The following is a 19,956-nucleotide window of genomic DNA, read 5'->3' on the forward strand; positions in this document are numbered from 1 at the left end:
GTGTGAGGTGAATGGTTTGTAGGCCACTTTGGGATTTGCTTGAATGGAAGTGGCACAGAAATACAGCCAACCATCGATACACCTGCCTTACATGAATTCGCCAACTTTATTAGAAACTATCTAAGCTGGCAGCTGTCACCAGTTCTTGTGACTAAGCTACACAATGGTGAAATACATCCTATTGAGACTTCAGGATCTGCTATTCAGTTTCTGGGGGTAACCATTCTAGTAAAATGGAAGAGGCAGAAAATTGTGTGACAGTGTGCTGTTTAGTTTGCACCTTAAATATAGCCTACTGCTTGTTGCTTTATGATGCCACTGTATAAACAACTGCAGGAAAAACACTGTTTAAGGAATAAATTTTCAAGTGTCAGCATCAGTTGTAGCAGACATTTTATCTAATTAGAAAAGAAATCTTAACAGAAATCATGTTATGATTTTTTTCTCCCTAATGACTAGTTTTCAAGTATGGAGACCCACCCAAAAGCTTGCTTACTTATAGGGTTAACTTTTGGGTCTCCTAATTTTTGTCCAGCTGTCACAGTCCGGAAAGGTTCCAAATGGTAACCTGAGTCTTTGCATTTAACAGGAAACCAGGAGGTTAGAAGAACCTCTGTATGTCTGTGAGAGAGAGAATAGATGCGTGCAAATGCGAGAGAAGCAGGAAAAGGTGGATGTTACGGAAAAGGTGGATGTTAAGGGAACATGAGCTTTCATTGGTTAAAAAATTAAAGAGCTGCAATTCTGGAGTAATACTGGAAATTCGGGCCAGCAGAAGAGCATTTACAGTGGATTACTAAGCTTCCCAAATCACCAAAGAAGTAAAGTCCAGCAATATAAGACTCCTTTGTAGCTAACTAAAAATACATTGTCAGTGGATTTGTCCAGTTTTATGTATAAGCAATACTTCTTTCACCTGAACTAATACTAGTAGTCATATAAGCCCCTTATTGCCATGTGCTGCATTTCCCCCCCTCTTTTTTTGCTAATCTTCAAGGATTTAGCTTCTTTGCCACATACCTCAGGGCACCAACTGATAAAGCTCAAACTCTCCGTTTTTCCAGGACACCAGCAGAGCGGCCTTGCAAAAAATGAAAATCACTCAAGAGATTTAAAAGGGGGGAAATTTATTTTCAAAATCCTGACTTGCAGCAAAGAGGTGGACTTTTTCGACTTTTTTTTTTCCTCCAAAGCTTATCTGTCTAGATCAGTTTAAATTTTAATTCTATCCAGGGACTCTTTCATGCAGCCTGGCTTTAAAGTTTATCTTTTGACAGGGACTTTTCACCAAGGTAACAGGAAGCTTTGTCAATGTAATCTGCCCGAGCTTATATGGCTTTCCCTATAATACAATATATTTTAGGGCTACGAAGAATAGACTTTTAATAGGTGGTATTGTTCCATTATATTCCTAATGTTACACCGAATTCTAAAAAACCAGGAGACAAAACCTAGACAAGAACCAGTTATGGAATGGGAGTGGAAAACTACATTCACATGAATTATTTTTGAGTTTGTTCGCATGGTATGGTTTTGGTATACGTAATTCCACCCCTTGCCCTGTATTGTGAAAGGCTGTGGCTATGATTAGTTATTCCAAAACTATTGACATCTATACGTATTTATTTATACATGGTTTTCCACTGGGTAAGTATAATCCCCTACCTAGTTTGGTTATTAAGGGGATTTAAAGTGCGATTTCTTACCCCAAAGCTTGCAAGCTAAATAGAATAAAATAAAAAGAGAAGTAAAGAGAGAGAGAGTGAAGAGGCAAATGGCTGGGGTGGATGGAAAAAGGGGAAGGTTGGAGATGCACACACAGTTGCCAAAACCCAAATGACCTGATTTTCTCCCTAAGGATACCACCTTGTCACGCACCTCCTCCCAAGCAGACTACGTATCTTTGAGCTGAGACAAACTTCCCTTGCCTAAGCCTCTCTGAAACTGGGGACCGCTGCCTCTCTGAAACTGGGGACAAGATTGACAATACAGACAATACAGATGCCTCTCACCAATTATCTCCAATTCAGCCCTCGCTGCAGATGGTTGGGCTATGGGAAGCGTCTCCACCCCCATCGTTCTGCCCGGACGCTGAGGTCCAGCGCTGAGGGCCTTCTGGCGGTTCCCTCATTGCGAGAAGCAAAGCTACAGGGAACCAGGCAGAGGGCCTTCTCGGTAGTGGCGCCCACCCTGTGGAACGCCCTCCCACCAGATGTCAAAGAGAAAAAAAACTACCTGACATTCAGAAGACATCTTAAAGCAGCCCTGTTCAGGGAAGTTTTTAATGTGTGACATTTTAGTGTATTTTTGGTCTCTGTGGAAGCCGCCCAGAGTGGCTGGGGAAACCCAGCCAGATGGGCAGGGTACAAATAATAAATTATTATTATTATTATTATTATTATTATTATTATTATTATTATTATTATTATTATTATCAGTACTGGCAGCCTGGTTTACATGCAATGCTAAACCACTGTTTACTGCTCGTGAGGGAGCCCCATCCCCTCTCCTGCATGGGCAGGAGAACTTCTACTGAGTTCTGTTTCACTTTTAAATGTGGCAACTAGCCTGGTAATAGGGAGCAGTTACTAGTTACTGGTCCTAAATGATCTACAATGGCTCCCAGTACCTTTCTGAGCAGAATTCAAAATGTTGGTGCTAACCTTTAAAGCCCTAAACGGCCTCGGCCCAGTTTACCTGAAGGAGTGTCTCCACCCCCATCGTTCTGCCCAGATGCTGAGATTCAGCTCCAAGGGCCTTCTGGTGGTTCCCTCATTGCGAGAAGTGAGGTTACAGGGAACCAGGCAGAGGGCCTTCTCGGTGGTGGCCCCTGCCCTGTGGAACACTCTACCATCAGATGTCAAGGAGATAAACAACTATTTCACTTTTAGAAGATATCTGAAGGCAGCCCTGAAGGGAAGTTTTAATGGTTGATGTTTTACTGTTTTAATGATGTTTTTAATGTTTTGATTGGAGCCGCCCAGATGGGCAGCATATAAATAATAAAGTTGTTGTTGTTGTTGTTATAAAGAGGAGGGAGCAAACTAATGCCAGTGAAAAATAGCAGCTAGATGTACATAGAGCTGATTTATTTAGGAAATTGGCATACAGGACAGAAAATGTAAAGTACCCTTTTGGAGATGCAGTGCTGGACCAGTAAAGACAAGAAGCCATAAATAAAATTTCCATTTTACCCTTACCTCCAACACCCCTGTTGTCCTATTCATTTTTAGAATGCAAGCTTTCCTCCATATGTAGTCCCCCTATATCAGGGGTGTCCAAACTTTTTTTTCCAAAGGGGGCCAGATTTGATGAAGTGAGGGCCGACCCATGAGGTTGTTGACCTTTTTTTAGGATTGGAGTTGCTGAGCTTTTTTAAGGATTGATGTTATTAAGGTGTTTTTGGGATTTTACCCCAGGAAATAAACTGTCACAGGGGCCTGACCGACCGGCAGGCCAGATTAGGTTCTCGAAACGGACTTTGGACATGGCTGCCCTACATGAATAGTACAGGTACATTAACTTGAACGTGCTCAAATTTTAAAAGAAGACTTAGGGTAGGGTAAAGGTGAAAACTGCAAGAAAGGTGTGGATTTAGGGATCTGTTAACTTTTTAAACTTTCATAATTAAAAGACCAACATAAACAGAAGCCCTGCTGGATCTGGCCAAAGGCCCATCTAGTTCAGGTAGCCAACCAAATGTCCATGGGAAGCCTGCAAGCAAGACCTGAAAACACTTTTGTGATTCCAAGTAACTGGTATTTGAAGTCATACTGTCTCCAACAGTGGAGGGAGAACAAAGCCTTAACCTCCATCTGTCATGGATGCTTTAGCTGAGATTCCTGCATCGCAGGGGGTTGGACTAGATGACCCTCAGGGTCCCTTCCAACTCAACAGTTCTTTGACTCTATGATTCTGTTAGCCTCATTTTACTACTGTGAAATCCTTTCAATAAATTCAGTTTTTAGGTTTAAATATTTTACTGTTTCAGAACCCTATGAAGCATATATTTAGATGTTGCTCCGGTATAATTCTGCTATGGAGTGGGAAGGTGAGCAATAAAGAACCCCACCCCAAAATACACCAATTGCTTACTTTTTCGTGTTTGTGTTTCTCTTTTTCCTTTTCTTTCTTCTCCCTCTCCTTCTTTTCTTTCTCTTTCTCCTTCTTCTCCTTTTCCTTGTCCTTCTCCCTCTCTTTCTTCTTCTTCTTCTCCTTTTTGTCCTTCTTCTTTTCTTTGGGCTTCTCCTTCTCCTCAAAGAGTTTTTCGGGAAGGATCGTCGGGAGGGCCGGCAACAGCGATGGGAGTTTCATGGCAGCCGGGGTGCTGAACAAGGGCAGGGGCAGGTCTTTGGGAGGCAGAACAAGAGGCACTGACGAAGTTTTATTCTTGCCTTTATTTTTCTCTTTAACTTTCTCCTTGTCTTTCTTGTCTTTATCTTTCTTGCCTTTATCTTTCTTCTTGTCTTTATGCTTCTCTCGTTCTTTCTTGGTGCTGCCATCTTTTACCTTGACTTTTGGCTCATCATCAAAGTCTTTAATTTTGAACTTGTACGGATCCAAGTCATCATCTCTGATCAAGTCCTTCCACGGAAATTTTACTTCTTTGCCTCCATCTTTGTCTTTATCCTTGTCTTTGTTTTTCTCCTTGTCTTTGTTCTTCTCTTTATTCTTCTCCTTGTCTTTGTTCTTTTCCTTCTTCTTCATTTTTGTCTTCAACTCTTTCTTCAGCTTCTTCATAACTTCTACTGAGGAAGCCAGCTTAGTTTTCTCCTCGTAAACTTTGAGCAGAGGCTCTGGAGTTGGTGGAGAAGCAGAGGGAGATGAGAAATAAGGGAAGTTTGCCGGCAAATTGGCAGGAGGACCCATATTTGCTTTCCGAATGACCTCATCTATGGAGTCATCCATCGTCCATGAAATGTCTGAGCTTGACGTTCCACCAGAGGGAGGAACTGGGGTGCTTCCTGCTTTATTTAAGCTGCTGTTAGCAGAAACAGAAGCTTTGGGGGTTGTAGTCTCTGACACCGATAGTCTTTTAGGGCTAGTGAAAACATCCCCTTCCGATTCTGACCCCGAGGAAAACTCGAATGGGTCCGGGTCCCGTTCAGCACAAGCACGAGCAATTACAGCATCAATGGAATCGTCAATTGTCTTGTCCAGCACGGCCACTTTCTTCGCCGGATTCTCACTGTTTGGTTTCCCAGGGTCAACGGGGGTTGGCCCTTGTTTTATTTGGATATTCTCTTTCCCCATCTTTTCACTCAATGCTGCCAAGGGCGTTCTACTCGGGGTCTCCTGCTTAACTGCTACCTGAGGGACATGAACCGGAACCTTTGGACTCTTAGGACTTCTGGGGCTCTTGGATCGGCCCGGCGATTTCTTCTCCTTGGGTCCAGTTTTTGGAGAGCGGATGGGGCTTCCGGCCACTGCTGGTGATGGAGGAACTTTGGGCGCCTTAGTCTTCTGCCCTGGGGAGTTCGTTTTCACCTTTGCTTTAGGTGTAAATGCTCTGGGCTCCAATGGTTTGGAAACCGGCAACTGCGATTTTGCAATGGGAGCCAGTATGGGTGGTTCTGGAGAGAGAGGAGCCACATCGGCACCATCCTGAACGCAAACCGGGGAAAGCATGGGGGGCACCTTCTGGGCATTGATGGAACTAAGAGGCTCACGCGGTTCCACCGTCCCCTCTGGACTATCTCCTTTCACGCTAGCTAGTTTTGGCCGCTTCGTGGCAGGCATTTCCTCAGATTCGGGACTTTCTAATGGCCTCTTGCTCAAGTAGTTTTCATCGTTGACAGCCTCCTCCTCTTCCATTTCTCCCTCTTCCTCCAAAGGTACTTGCATGGCTTCTGCTGAAGTCCCGCCATCAGTGGGCACCTGCTCTTCCTCTTCCTCTGTTGAAAGAAACAAGCAAAGGGAAAGTTGTTAGCTTACTTAAGACAATGGCACAACTTTCTAGAGAGATCACAAGAAGTAAGCTCACATGGACTGAATGACTCAGTTTAAGAACTGTACAAAAACAAAGCATTTCACTTATCAGATACAGTATACAGATTAAATGGTACACAACAGCACTTTATTCACCCACCCACCCACATATATATATATATATAGTATCATTTTCATATTTTCAGAGAAATCCATTCTCAAATTGTGGTCCATAAGCAATTTCTCTACTGCTATTTTTTTTTTAATCCATTACATCTACCATTTCAATTGGAGCCAATTGCAGCATCTCCCTCCACGTCAAGTGATTGTCTGCTTCTTTGAATTAAAATATCACAACCAGAGTAGAGATTCTAGGTGTGCTGGATTTTGCTAGCAGGCCAAGGAAATATATATCCTCAGAGAGAGAAATGTCTTATTTCCTTCCTTAAACCAACCAACCAACCTGAAACCTTATTTTTACTGAGTTTCACTGAAGTTACATGTAAAGTAGCAAGGAAGGAAGAGCGAACCAAATAAACCAAAAGCAAAACGTAAACAACTCTGGTTGACCACAGTGAGTTTTATCCAGCACTGTGTGAGTGGACTTTCACTAGCACAGCAGGATTTCCCGTTTCTCTCCCAGGGGTTCTCTCCCTAAGCACCCCTAAATATCTGTTCCGGATTGTCCCCCAATTGTCTAGAACAGATTTTGCATGTGTGCAGGAAGCTGCAGGGGAAAGTAGGAGGAACAGTCCATTGTGCAAGCGAAAGTCTGTTGCATGAGCAAAACATCAGCGTTGGATACAATCCCAAGAGTATATATATATACATTTATGTATGTAGTGGCAAGAAAATATAGCTGGTCATCTAGAATCAAATGTCCCCTAATATGTGACACTTTTTGCTTATATCAGGGTGTGTAGCTTTAAAAAAAATCAATGTAGCTACATGGAGTTGTATTCAATGTCTTTCCCCCCTGTCTTTCCTCCCAAAGGAGCCCAGGAAGGCAGGTTAGTCATATTCAGAGTCGACCAACTGAAATCAAAGAATGAGATTAATTTAGGTCCATTAATTTCAGCAGGTTTACTCTGAGTAGCACTTGGTTGGATACAACCAACGGTTCAGTCACAAAACGATTCTCTCGCTCTGCTACTGTTAAATAACCTCTGTACATTCATTTACCCAACTTCACCAAAAAAAAGTCTGTCTGGTTTGACTTTAGCAACATGAGAGTGGGTGCAGTACACACTCGTCTTTCGCTTAACTATATAACAGCCCTCTTTTGAAGCTTAGTAATTGCAAGAATTTTAAAAACTCCAGCATGAAAGCAACCTGTAGATGCTATTAGTGAGGAATGCCCAGAATTATTCGGTTTTTGGAAGGTGGCTGCAAGGAGGAATGAGTATGCAATTTTGTTATTTTAACAAACATTTTTTTTAAATAAAATAAAATAAAATATTATTCTGAAACTGTGCAAAGTCTTCCTTTATTCTGAATCCAACTTAAAGAATCTCATTTGAAAGAGTTTCCTTTCAGGCTATGGGAGGGGATGTTTCTTGCCTCTAAAATGTGTCAATGCCCCGATTTAGGAGAGTTGAGTCAAGAGCCCTGGGCTGAAGCATGAATGAGTGCCAGCATCACAAATTAAGTAAAACGAGCTAACAAGTCGAGCTTTTGCCAAGGCCCAGAGGATTTACAGCAGCCAGTCCAGAGTGGAGACTTTGCCCGGGGATAAAGCCTTAGCCTTCTGTGAAAAACAGAAAAGTGTTAGGCAGTTCAGTTTTGCTTGGATGGGCATGCACATTTCTGTCTCTTAAAAAAAAGAAAAAGAAAAAGCAAATCACTCTTGACTGAGTCGGCACCTGCTAGAAATAGACTGAACCGCCAGTTTCTGTGCTGCAGGTTTCTCAAATCTGGTTCAATCATTATCTGATCTATTATGGGAATGAAATATGCTCTCTTGCCCTATAATGGTATGAATTAAGAGGGGAATGAGTGGTGGTGCTGGAAAAACATTTCAAATTCATAGGGAACAGCTTCCAAGTTATAGATGTCAGCCCAATGCAGGCCTGGAAAAATGCCTCCGCGTTGCTTAGCTCCCTGCATCAAATTCCAAGGGGCCCAAAGAACTATGATTCTCCCTAGCCCGTTTCAGAAGATACCTCTGATCACCTGCAAAAACACCATTCAATAGCTCCTCCTTCCGACAGTCCATCAAAGAGTTATTAACAAGTCCTCTAAAAGGTGTTTCAGACAGATGTTGACAGGCCTACTAAAAGCCAAAGATATTCAAGGTATCTTGCGTTCTTAACAAGAGCATCTGCAAAGTTAAACCTCTTTCTAGATTGTATCAATTCAGACAAAAGGTGAGCTTTCACATGATTTTGTTCCTTCACAGCAAAATACAATTTTTTCTTCTATTTATGAATACGATTTATAGGCTACCTATAACTCACGTTCTCTGGGTGACTATAAATGCACTGTACGTGCAGAAACCCAAATGTCAGGGGAAAAACTAAGTTTGAATTCTTCTCTCTGACACGCTAGCTTTCAGTGTGCAGGAAATATTTATGGATGCAGGAGGATTCGATCCTATGAGCCCCCACCTGCAGCCTCAAAACTGGTTTACCTCTTCACCTGTTCTTTGTGAGCACTAGGCTTGAGTAATTGTGCATTGCCACTCTTCAATACCCAGGACAGCTGATAAATAATTCCAGGTTATACCCTGAATGAACGCAGTGCTACAATCCAACAATCTGATAGCAGCTCCCAAGAAGCCAGTTATTAGAGAGAGCAAGAAATCCTAGCCATTCTGTATGGCATGGGGAGGGAGCAGGCTGCAATGGAGTGCCTTACACTTCCTAAAGGCCTGAGTTCCTCCACTGCAAAAATGGAAGAGCTTGAGTAAGCAAAATGTTAGCCGATATTAGGGATGCTGTAGCAGAGAGGTGTGGACCTCTTTCTACCCAAGGGCTGAATTCCAAGATGGGCAACTTTCTGCAGCGGAACCAAAAGCAGAAGTGTGCAGGGTGATGGACTAACAACTTCTTCTTCTTCTTCTTCTTCTTCTTCTTCTTCTTCTTCTTCTTCTTCTTCTTCTTCTTCTTCTTCTTCTTATATTATTTTATTTATATGCCAGCCATCTGAGTGGGTTGCCCCAGCCACTCTGGGAGGCTCCCCACAGAATGTTAAAAACACATTCCAACCATGCAAAAAAAAAGAGAAGAGTTTCCCACTACTTCTTCCCAGGTAAGCAGTAGGCATGATCATAGTTCAAAGCACACATTCAAGGAGGGTGGGATAAGGGCTGGTGAGGAGCTTGGCCTGATGAGGGGGGATGTGGCCTGGGGAAAGTCCTGGGGGCCAGATAGAAATGCCTGTGGAGCCACATTTGGCCCCTGGGGCTGAGGTTCCCCACTCCTGGGGCTTTGGGATAGTGGTCATTCAAAGTATTCCCTGCACACTGAGATTCTCATTTTGGAGAACCCCAGAAACCTGGGCTGGAATCCTCAGTACTCATCTGATAGTTGCTGTGTTAACAGGGGGAAATGGAATCTAGACACTGAGGTCCAGCACCAAGGGCCTTCTGGCGGTTCCCTCACTGCGAGAAGCCAAGTTACAGGGAACCAGGCAGAGGGCCTTCTCGGTAGTGGCGCCCTCCCTGTAGAACACCCTCCCACCAGATGTCAAAGAGAACAACACTTACCAGACTTTTAGAAGACATCTGAAGGCAGCCCTGTTTAGGGAAGCTTTTAATGTTTAATGTATCACAGTATTTTAATATTCTTTTGGAAGCCGCCCAGAGTGGCTGGGGAAACCCAGCCAGATGGGCGGGGTATAAATAAATTATTATTATTATTATTATTATTATTATTATTATTATTATTATTATTGTAAAATTAGTTTCGACAGCAACTATTGTAAGCTGTTGCATTTTCTCACACCTTTCCATTTTACTTAAAATCAATTTACACTTCTAAAGACTTGTCACAATCTTAGAATTCCTAGGGACTTTCTCTCCAGGCATATGTAACTGCCACCATATTTATCTGCAAACAAATACCACTGTAGTCTCTCAGCATCAAGCAATCATGGCTAATAACTGAGAGATCTAGAAACTTTCACCCAACGTGGGACTCAAACCCACAACCCGAGTTTAGGAGCTTCATGCTCTACCAACTGAGCTATTGTGCTTTGCATTGAAACTAAAGGCAGAGGAGTGATACTGTAGATGGCTTAGCCCTACTTAGCACATCAGTGAGACTTAAAAGCAGCATAAAACAGTAATATGGATGAACAGTAACAGAACTTTATTTAGCACATGGAAAATTACGGTAGCTTTGCAGTTCAAAATCTGGAGCGTATGAATATTTGGCTTGGCTCTCACCCTTTGCCAAAACAGAAAATAAGACTTTCAGACTTAGGCCTAACTTTGGGAAGGAGGTTTTAAATGAAGATTTAGAATGGGCAACATTTAAAACATCACTCTAAACAACATCACAAATCAACATTTTTTAACTTCCATGGAGCAAAGGGCCTACACAGCTGTTTCCTTACATACATACCCCAGCATGGGCCAGATTCCCAAGTGCTAGGATGGCAACATGGGGAAAAAGCCATGGGATGTTGGTTCCTGAATCTCTGTAGTAACCAATGAAGGATCCCTTAGGATCCTTGGTCTTTTAAGAATGCCAGCTGATTGGCAGCTCCTGTGACAGGGAGATGCTGCACTGTAAGAGCAAAGAGATTTGAGCTATGAATGGGGAAGCTGCTGGCTTGAATCCCATCTCTGTTGTGAATTCTCCATCGTCTTAAATTAAGGTATGCTCGCTCATACTCAACTCCTCAACTGCAATATGGGACCTAGTTTACAGGGTTGTTAAAAGGCTCACAAAATAACGTGAAGTCCCTGAAACACTCTGAGGTGCCATATGAATGCAGTGGTACCTCCGGTTACGAACAGGATCCGTTCCGAAGGCCCGGCCGTATCCCGAAAATTCCTTAACTGGAGGACTGCTTTTGCGCACACACAAGTGGCAAACCCACTTCTGGGTTTGCCGCGGCCATAACCCGAAGATTCCGTAACCTGGAGTTTACGCAACACGAGGTACCACTGTATTGTACCTTTGTTGTTGTTCTTGGCATCCATCTGCCTTGAAAGACAACTGAGTGTGCCCTCTGGGGTGAAGTCAAACCCCTGGAGAATCACAGCGCCTGCTGTGGCTGCAGAGGCCAGTAACTCCTAACTGCTCCCCTGGCAGCACCTAAGTGACCCCTCCGGGGCTCAGGCCTAGGCAATGTGTATGGAGGTCCTGGGCTGTCTAAGTGACAAGACCCCCCTCTCAGCCTAGCTGATGTGGTCCAAAGGAAAGCAGAGGAAGATGTTTGACAACAGCTTGGCTGCAGGAGTTGCTGGAAGGAGGTGTACAAGGCGGCATCCAGCCATCTTAAGGACTCCGCTCTGGATTTGTGCAGGGTTTACTTGCTCCAAGGCTGTGGGTTAGTCATTTGCTAAGAGAAAAACTACCATCTTCTTCCAAGCAAGTCATTGCTCAAGCTCCTGGGGGGAGTGCGGTAGTGAGAAGTTGTTTCTTACTTGTCTGCAAGGTTGGCTGAGGCTACCTGGTTTGTTTTACTATTTATTTACTTAGTAATTTCCTGCTGGGAAACCATGCAAGAAGTATACAAATTTAAAAGCATAAAGATCATCAAAAATAGTACAGTACAATAGACAGCAGCGTAAGACTAGCAAAACGTCAACTTGCATGCCTCCGTTTTGCAAGTTTTCACAGCTAGAGGTCCTGCAGATGTAATTATCGGCTTGTGTGTGCACACACTTTTCTTTTTTTAAAATATCACTTCTGGGGTTCCCAAACAGGGAATTCATTTTAAAGAAGACTTTTAAGCGTCAGAAGGTAAACTCACTGTACATTTATTTTTTTTAACTTGGGTTTAAAAACTTTGGTATTTGCCCTTAACCATAAGGGATAACGCAGAGCAGAAAAGTCTGAATATAAAAAACAAATAGAATTACCGTATTTTTTGCTCTATAAGACTCACTTTTTCCCTCCTAAAAAGTAAGGGGAAATGTGTGTGCGCCTTATGGAGCAAATGCAGGCTGCGCAGCTATCCCAGAAGCCAGAACAGCAAGAGGGATTGCTGCTTTCACTGCGCAGCAATCCCTCTTGCTGTTCTATCTTCTGAGATTCAGAGTATTATTTTTTTTTCTTGTTTTCCTCCTCCGAAAACTAGGTGCGCCTTGTGGTCTGGTGCGTCTTATAGAGAGAAAAATACGGTAATTTCTGCATGGGTAGCTTCTGAAGAAAGAGGGCGGAAATATATTATTGCATGGTGGTGCCAAAATACTGGTCTGGGTTGCTGTTTTTTCCTGTTTGGTACCATTAAGAACCCTCAGCTGACCAATGTGATAAGAATACAGTAACCAAAACCATCATCATGCATTTATACTGTGCTTTAAAAGTACCCAGCTTTGCTTAAAATAATAAATAAATTATGTTGTGCTATACATTACTTCAGTTGGGGAAGCCTTGCCATGACCACCACATACCTTGGAGAGAGCAAGAAATTGATGGCAGTATGCAAGATACACACAGCGATGAGCAACACACATGCAAAATGCAGCACAACAGTGACAAAAGGGCAATGAGAAAGGGAGGGAGATAAATGGGTGGTACACAGGAGATACAGATAGGCCCCATATACCTGCCAGACATAGGGGCAGCATGCAAAGAAAAGGACACTGGGCAGCAGATGACTGACTGGGCTCACATGGGAAAGGGAGACACAGAGAGATGGGCAGAGAACACTGGGACTGGCTGAACAGGAATTTGATACAAGCTTCCAGTAGCAGCTGCAGCAACAAAAACAAAAACAACAACACTACAGCATTTATGCAGTGTGCTAAAGTGTTCAAAATGTCTCATATATACTGTATTTTTCCATGTATAAGACTGTATTCCCCTCCTCAAAAGTTTGAAATTGGGGGTCGTCTGACACACACAGAATGTTGCAATTAAATATTCTTAATTTGGGGCTCAAAAAATAGGGGTCGTCTTATACACAGAAAAATATGGTATTTAACCCAGAGTTCCTTGCAATAATCCTGCAAGGTAGGCCAGCATTGTTATCCCCCTACTGCGGGTTCTTTTTGTGGAGGCAAGGGGGAGAGGTGCAATGGCTGAGTTAGTCGCTTGCCTGATATCCCTGGCGAGCCGATGGCTCAATTAAGATTTGTAAACCGGAGAAGAGAGATCATCCGTGAGTTGCAGAGTTCGATTTTAAAGGAAGAAATGTGAAAACATGGTGTGTGTGTGTGAGAGAGAGAGAGAGAGAGAGAGAGAGAAAGAGAGAGAGAGAGAGAGAGAGAGAGAGAGAGGGGAAGCTATGCACAAATCCCATATAATTCTAAATAATTTCATTTGCTATGCTGGCAATAGTCCAGTTGCTCATCATCATATTTTGTCCTCTGGAAGCTGCAGCCTACACTGCATCTCACCTTAAGAAGAGCAACAACCAACCGGGGGGGACTGACGGGACAGAAAAGAGTCAAAAAGCATCAGAAACAAACAAACTGCAAAGCTGAGCAAGTTTTCCTAGGATGTTTGCAACAGGCTCTCTCTCCCCCCCCCCCCCACTCTATCTGCACCTCAGCAATAAATCGGGCTTCTTAGACCAAAGAACTCAGTAAAGTATATGCACTATATTCCTTGTTTAAACATATTTCATTTCCCCCCCCCTGTTAAAAATGAAATTATTAGCAAAGACAAGGTAATTAGGCAGTGACAACTTGCACACTGCAACCAATCAATAACAGGAGTATATTAACTGGGCTGACAGTTGTGTGACGCTGATGGGTTATAAATGGCTCGAGACTGACCTGCGGAAACGCAGCCTTTCCCTAACATTCTGCAGAATGAAAAGGAGAGAGCCCTAAAATGCTATATAAGCAAGCTAACCTGAAATGACACCTAGTATTATAAATGGCCTAATCTATATGTTAATATGGTTGTATCACATAACTGCAGCAAGACTAAGATAACAATATGACTTTGGGGTTTCTATGGCTACCATCCTGGGCGAACGCGCCGAAAAGTGCCTCATTGCTGACACCACACAAGCTTTCCGAGGGCTTCTCTTTGGTTATTTATGATATGATTTATGATAACGACAACATCTCCCATTTTCTCCCCTCGTCAGATACAATAAATTGCCATCGTTAATCACTGCTCTTGGTTCAGACCCGATTACAATAGTATAATAGGGGCACAGCTATGGTAATAGTGTGCATTAAGGTGAGATTTCTCACACCCGCTCGTTCCCGATAAAAGAAATATGAATTTGGAGATCATCCGAGACAATGTCACTATCTGGAGTATTTCAATAATCTCCCTTTTCAAGTGCTTCTGGGTTGGAAATTTCTGAGCCATCTAAGATCCTCCACCGATCCTCTGACAAAAGGTCATGTTTTACGATCTGTAGATTGGGAATCCAGGCAGTATTTACAATTCTCAAGTGTGCTGCCACTGGAGTGAGCTGGCGGGGAGGGAGGGATGGCGAGTAAACAGTTTCCCCAGCCTGTGCTTACTTATTTAATATTGTGGAGAAGGGGCTTTTCGTGTTAGCACTGACAACGTCTTGTTTTAAAACAAACCCCCAAATTCACTCATTTTAAAACATAGGTGCAAACAGGCATTACCCAAAGCAACAAGGCCATCTATCTGCCCTGCTCTCAGCTGTCCCTCCCCTATTATTTGACACCAGGGAAGCCCACAGGGAATGTAGGAGACCTGTAGCAAAACAGAAGCATAGACTATTGATGGCTCTCCACAGTGAGAGACAATATGCTTCTGAATTCCAGTTGCTGTAAACCGAGGAAGGGAGCGGGAGAGCACTGTTGAGCTCAGGGGGTCTGCTTGCATCTATCTGTTTGGCCACTGAGAGAACAGAATGCTGAACTAAATGGGCCATTGCACACACACACACCCTGCAAAATCCCTATCAGCATGCCTTAGGTGACAATTTTAACAGCACAGTGCTAAAAATAAAAGCAAGTCAGTATGGCATAAGACTATCCAAAGGCTGGTCTCAACTGGATGCCATGTCCAATCCCTCAGAGACAGAGGACTTCTCACTGTACATCTTCCCCTACTCATCTCCCTGCCTCCATTTTTGGTAAAGAGATCACTTAAAGCACACATAAACAAGAGGTCAAGGTCCTCTATGATTCTTTCCCTAGTAAAAGGTAAAGGGACCCCTGACCATTAGGTCCAGTCGTGACTGACTCTGGGGTTGTGGCACTCATCTCACTTTATTGGCCGAGGGAACCGGCGTACAGCTTCCGGGTCATGTGGCCAGCATGACATAAAGCCGATTCTGGCGAACCAGAGCAGCACACGGAAACGCCGTTTTCCTTCCCGCCGGAGTGGTACCTATTCATCTACTTGCACTTTGACGTGCTTTCAAACTGCTAGGTTGGCAGGAGAAGGGACCAAGCAATGGGAGCTCACCCCGTCACGGGGATTCGAACTGCCAACCTTCTGATCGGCAAGCCCTAGGCTCTGTGGTTTAACCCACAGCGCCACCTGCGTCCCTCTCTTTCCCTAGTAAGGAGACACAAATTCAGGCAATACACCAGGACCTACCTCACAAACCCTGCTTTCGATTTACACGATGGCATTACTGGGTTGTGGTCCAATCTAACAGGTTTATCACATTTCCACCCTAACGTTTTAGATGTACACTTGGTATAACGTATTAGGTGTAAAGCTTAATGAAAATAATATGGCATGACCCTTGGTTGCCCCAGCCATATATTTTCAAGGACAGGGATGTGCTACTGAAAAAAGAGAGGGAGAGAGAAAAGGCAAGTCAGCTGCAGTAAGTCCCAATCTATCTACACCCTCTGCAGGCTTCTTATGAACTTCCCTACCTAAACACAAGCCCTGGTTTAAAAAGGCAACATTCCTTCCTGGTTGCTTCCATAGCAGGCTGCTAATGATACCACTCTCGATTCACACTCTTGTTAAAGACGCTCTCGTTCAAAGCCAGCTTCAGAGATCATGGTGAGAGAGGCAGCATGAAAACCTAGATGGAAAGATACTGAAATTTGCACAGCACACCCCTGCCAGGTGTTCCTACAAATTGGCAGCAAAAGACAAATTGCTTATGTGCGCATACAAGTTGCTCTGCCCCCACTAAAATAAACTGAATGCACTTTTTTTAAAAAAAGTATCAATACAGGTGCTTCGCTTCTGGCACATTGCATCAGAATAAGGTATTCATAGCTCAACTAGCCAAGTATCTTTTGGCGCAGGGTAGATGAGATCTAGGCTGGGCTAGATTTGCAAAGAGCAACCTATAAAGGCAGAACTGCCACTGTTATGGTCTTGTTCCTCAGCCCTTAAAAGATTTACACATCACTTGGGAAGACAAGCGAACTAATACCAGTGTACTGGAAGAAGCAAAGATCACCAGTGTTGAAGCAATGATTCTTCAACATCAACTTCTTTGGACAGGTCATGTTGTGCGGATGCCTGATGATCGTCTTCCAAAGCAACTATTCTATTCCAAACTTAAAAATGGAAAGTGTAATGCTGGTGGTCAACAAAAGAGGTTGAAAGACTGTCTCAAGGCAAATCTAAAAAAATGTAGTATAAACACCAACAATTGGGAAACACTGACCTGTGAGCGCTCCAATTGGAGAACAGCCTTTACCAAAGATGTCATGGGCTTTGAAGACAGTCGATCTCAGGACGCAAGGGAGAAACGTGCTAAGAGGAAGGCACGTTCGGCAAATCCACACCATGATCAACTCCCGCCAGGAAACCAATGTCCCCATTGTGGAAGGATGTGTGGATCCAGAATTGGCCTCCAGTCACTTATGGACTCATTGTTAAAACTGTGTTTATGGAAGACAATCTTACTCAGCAGCTACGAGTGATCGCCAAAGAAGACCAGAATTAGAATATTTTGTTCGCTGCGGGAAGTTGACAGCATCCAGAGGATTTAGTGGGAGACAGGCAATGTTTTTGTGTTGTCAACATGTCCCCACGCCTATATCCCCCAAATGAGAGGCATCAGTGCAAGAGAATAAGACTGGGACAAGTTAGGGAAACAAGCAAGGACTATGGATTCCTTGCAGAAAGTAGATAAATGGAAAGGGGACAACAAACTGAGATGCAAGATAAGAAGCCAATTAGAGAAGTGCTTTTGTACCAGAAGGCTCGGATAGGAATGTTTTGATAAATAGAATAAAAATTTTAAAAATAAGTATTTCCTGGAAAAAACAGAATGCAGTGTAGAGGCAAATGGTTTGTAGAAAAATGAAAAATGGCTTCTGCAGACATTGGCCTCTGCAGTTAATGCAAGTTTACGCCAGAACCTTCTCTCAGTTCTCACCTGTGGCTCCTAGAAGCTGTCAGCATGCGACAGAAGCCACTATCCTGGGAACAGCTTTGATAGTCATGCAAATACAAAGCTCCAGGAGATTGAGCAGACGAGACCAAGAGTGGATCCAATGGTCAAGATGGCAGTTTCTGCACATGCTCTAGAGGTAAGTGAGGTGCAGATGGGGCTCATCAACCTGGGAAGTCAGGTAATCTAAGAGAACTTTGTTCCTAAAATTCTTCTGCCTTGCAGGATATCTCTGGGAGAAGAAAAGGCTAAACCCTACCCAAATCTGGAGTGGAGTCCCTAAGGCAGTTGGATAGCACCTTGTACGCCTCCTTCCAGCAACTCCTACAGCCAAGCTAGTGCCAAACGGTTTGCTGTGCTTTCCTTTGGACCACATCCGTGAGGCCAAGAGGAGGGTCTTGTCGTCTGGACAGCCCAGTACCTCCATACGCACTAGGGAGGTCACTTTGGTGCTGCTAACGAAGCGGTTTGACTTCACCCCCGGAGGTGCACTCCATTGTCTCTCGAGACTGACAGATGCCAACAACGCTGTTAGTTTGAAATGGCTGACATGCGAACAGCCCTGGAACTTTTCAAGCCTCGATTAGGAGTCCTTGGGCATATGCATGCACAGATACAGAACACTATTTATAATAAGTAACTGGAGAGGGGGAGAGAAATTGCATGCACAAGTTAAAATAAAGCATTAAATGCTCTGTGACTTGGGGGGAGAGGCAATAGGAGTCCCCCCCATGTTTTTTTCAAACCTAAGACTTTAAGAGGGTAGATCATAGCTTTGAAAAGAGCCTCCCCCCGCCCGTTTTATCACTCAACAAGAACTCTGTTCGCTTCTCTCCATGTTCAGCTGGCCTCCTTCCTTCTCTGTGCTTTCTACTTCTAACCCATTCCGCGTCAAGTGCCCCTAGGACTGGGAGTTGAGGAGTGGGGGCAGGGGGCGGGCAGGCAGGGAATTATCAGGTAGTGTGATCTTCCATGCAGCTACACAGTAGCACCTCTCAGGCGGCACTCAGCAGCCATTTGAAACTGGAGAGGAGAGCCCTACTCTCTCTGTCAGCTTCAAAACGCTGCTGTCAGCACCCCTGGAAAAGTGCTACCAGAGCACCGGGCCATCACGCTGAGTAATAATTCTGCGGGTAGTTTTCTCACTCAAGCAAGCAGCGAAATTTAGAGGGCATGAGAAAAATTAAAACCACATCCACTCGAAGGCCTCTCGCTGTTTACGATGACCTTAGGCTTTTCTGTGGAGGAGGGCTGCGGAGATCTACCGCTTCTCCTCCCAGAACCTCATGCATCAGTGCAATGCCTTCTGATAAATCTCTCTGCTCAGGTCCTGGAAACTGAGCAACTGCGACGGGAATGGGGCTGCAGAACTGTTGCAAGAAGAGGCAGAAGGGTCGAGGGCAAGGGCACTAGTTGAAGTGGCGTTTTCTGCTGTGCACACCCTATCTATGTATTTTCTAAGGTCTGGATTAAATTACTGGTCAATTAAATTGTCGTTTGTATAGTTCAGAATCAAAATAAAACGAAACACTCAGAGACTCTCTCCCTATATGTACCTGCCCTTGTATCAACCAAGGTAGCCCTCCTTTAAATGTCCCAGCGCTGGGATCTCCTTGTTTGGCACTGACAAGCCTTTTCCGTGGTGGCACCCCAGCTCTGCTGCCCACTTCCTCTTGAAATTCAGATGGCTCCCATGCTGCGGGAATTTAGATCCCATGTAAGAACCTAGTTATTTGCTAAGGCCTTTGCCGTCATTATATTTCTGTTTTGCGTTTTGTAATATGCAATTATAAACGGTGACTCGCTGTTTTCACTGAATTTACTGTAAAGCCCCTGGAGATTTTTGGGTGTTGGTAGGTATATAAATAGACCAAGTGAATAAATAGCTTACACACATCTGTGCTGGGTAAGACATCACCTTAGAAAAGGCTCTCTCTCCAGTCAAAGAGAGAAGGCCTATTAAGATAATACAAATGCTTGTATTCTTATACGCCCTATTTTCTGTATACTAAAGTTACTCCACTGAACTTTCAGAAGCTGTAAGAAAATAGCCATTTGGTTCACACATAACAATGAAGCCATCTTGTTGTTAAGCCAAGTTGTGGTTGTTGTTTTTTTGTATAGCTGGATCCAGCCCACTAACTATGGTTTGTTTTCTGTGATCCCAGTTTGCAAATTAATGCCAAGGCAAACCATGGCTAATCTAGAACATGTGGCCACTTCACTCTCCCTGGGTCTTCCTGCTGCAACAGTGCTCAGACCTGAGCTACGGTTTGGCTTATTTTTATGCCTGATCCTACACTCGTGATTTGTCCTGCTCCAGACAACCCATGAGCCCTGGTTCATGTACACTAAGCCAAACCATGGCTTAGCTTCAAGAAGCATGGCAGCAAAAGATCAGGGGAGGGGCAAAGCCTGTTCTCACTTAGCAATGGGTTGACTGGGCTGATGTGGGCAAACTCAACAACCTTGATTAACTGCAATTTGCTTGTTTACCATATGTCAGACATCTGAAGAGGCACAAGGAAGAACAGTTAGGAAACAAACCAAGTTTTGTATAGATAAGCCATTACTTATTAGCTTGTCTGTGAAACA

General features: G+C 43.8%; 1 protein-coding gene across 2 annotated transcripts in view; it reads right to left on the bottom strand.

Annotated features, from left to right (window-relative positions):
* The window catches only part of TAF3 (TATA-box binding protein associated factor 3), a 146,164-nt gene that overhangs the window by 37,336 nt on the left and 88,872 nt on the right, over positions 1-19,956 (bottom strand). For both annotated transcript variants that reach the window (XM_028747537.2, XM_028747536.2), the window contains exon 3: positions 4,096-5,894. In XM_028747537.2, coding sequence (XP_028603370.2) covers positions 4,096-5,894 — 1,799 coding nt within the window. The remainder of the gene's footprint in view (positions 1-4,095; positions 5,895-19,956) is intronic.

Source organism: Podarcis muralis, chromosome 10 (assembly GCF_964188315.1).
Source record: "Podarcis muralis chromosome 10, rPodMur119.hap1.1, whole genome shotgun sequence".
In the NCBI taxonomy this organism is placed as follows: Eukaryota; Metazoa; Chordata; class Lepidosauria; order Squamata; family Lacertidae; genus Podarcis; species Podarcis muralis.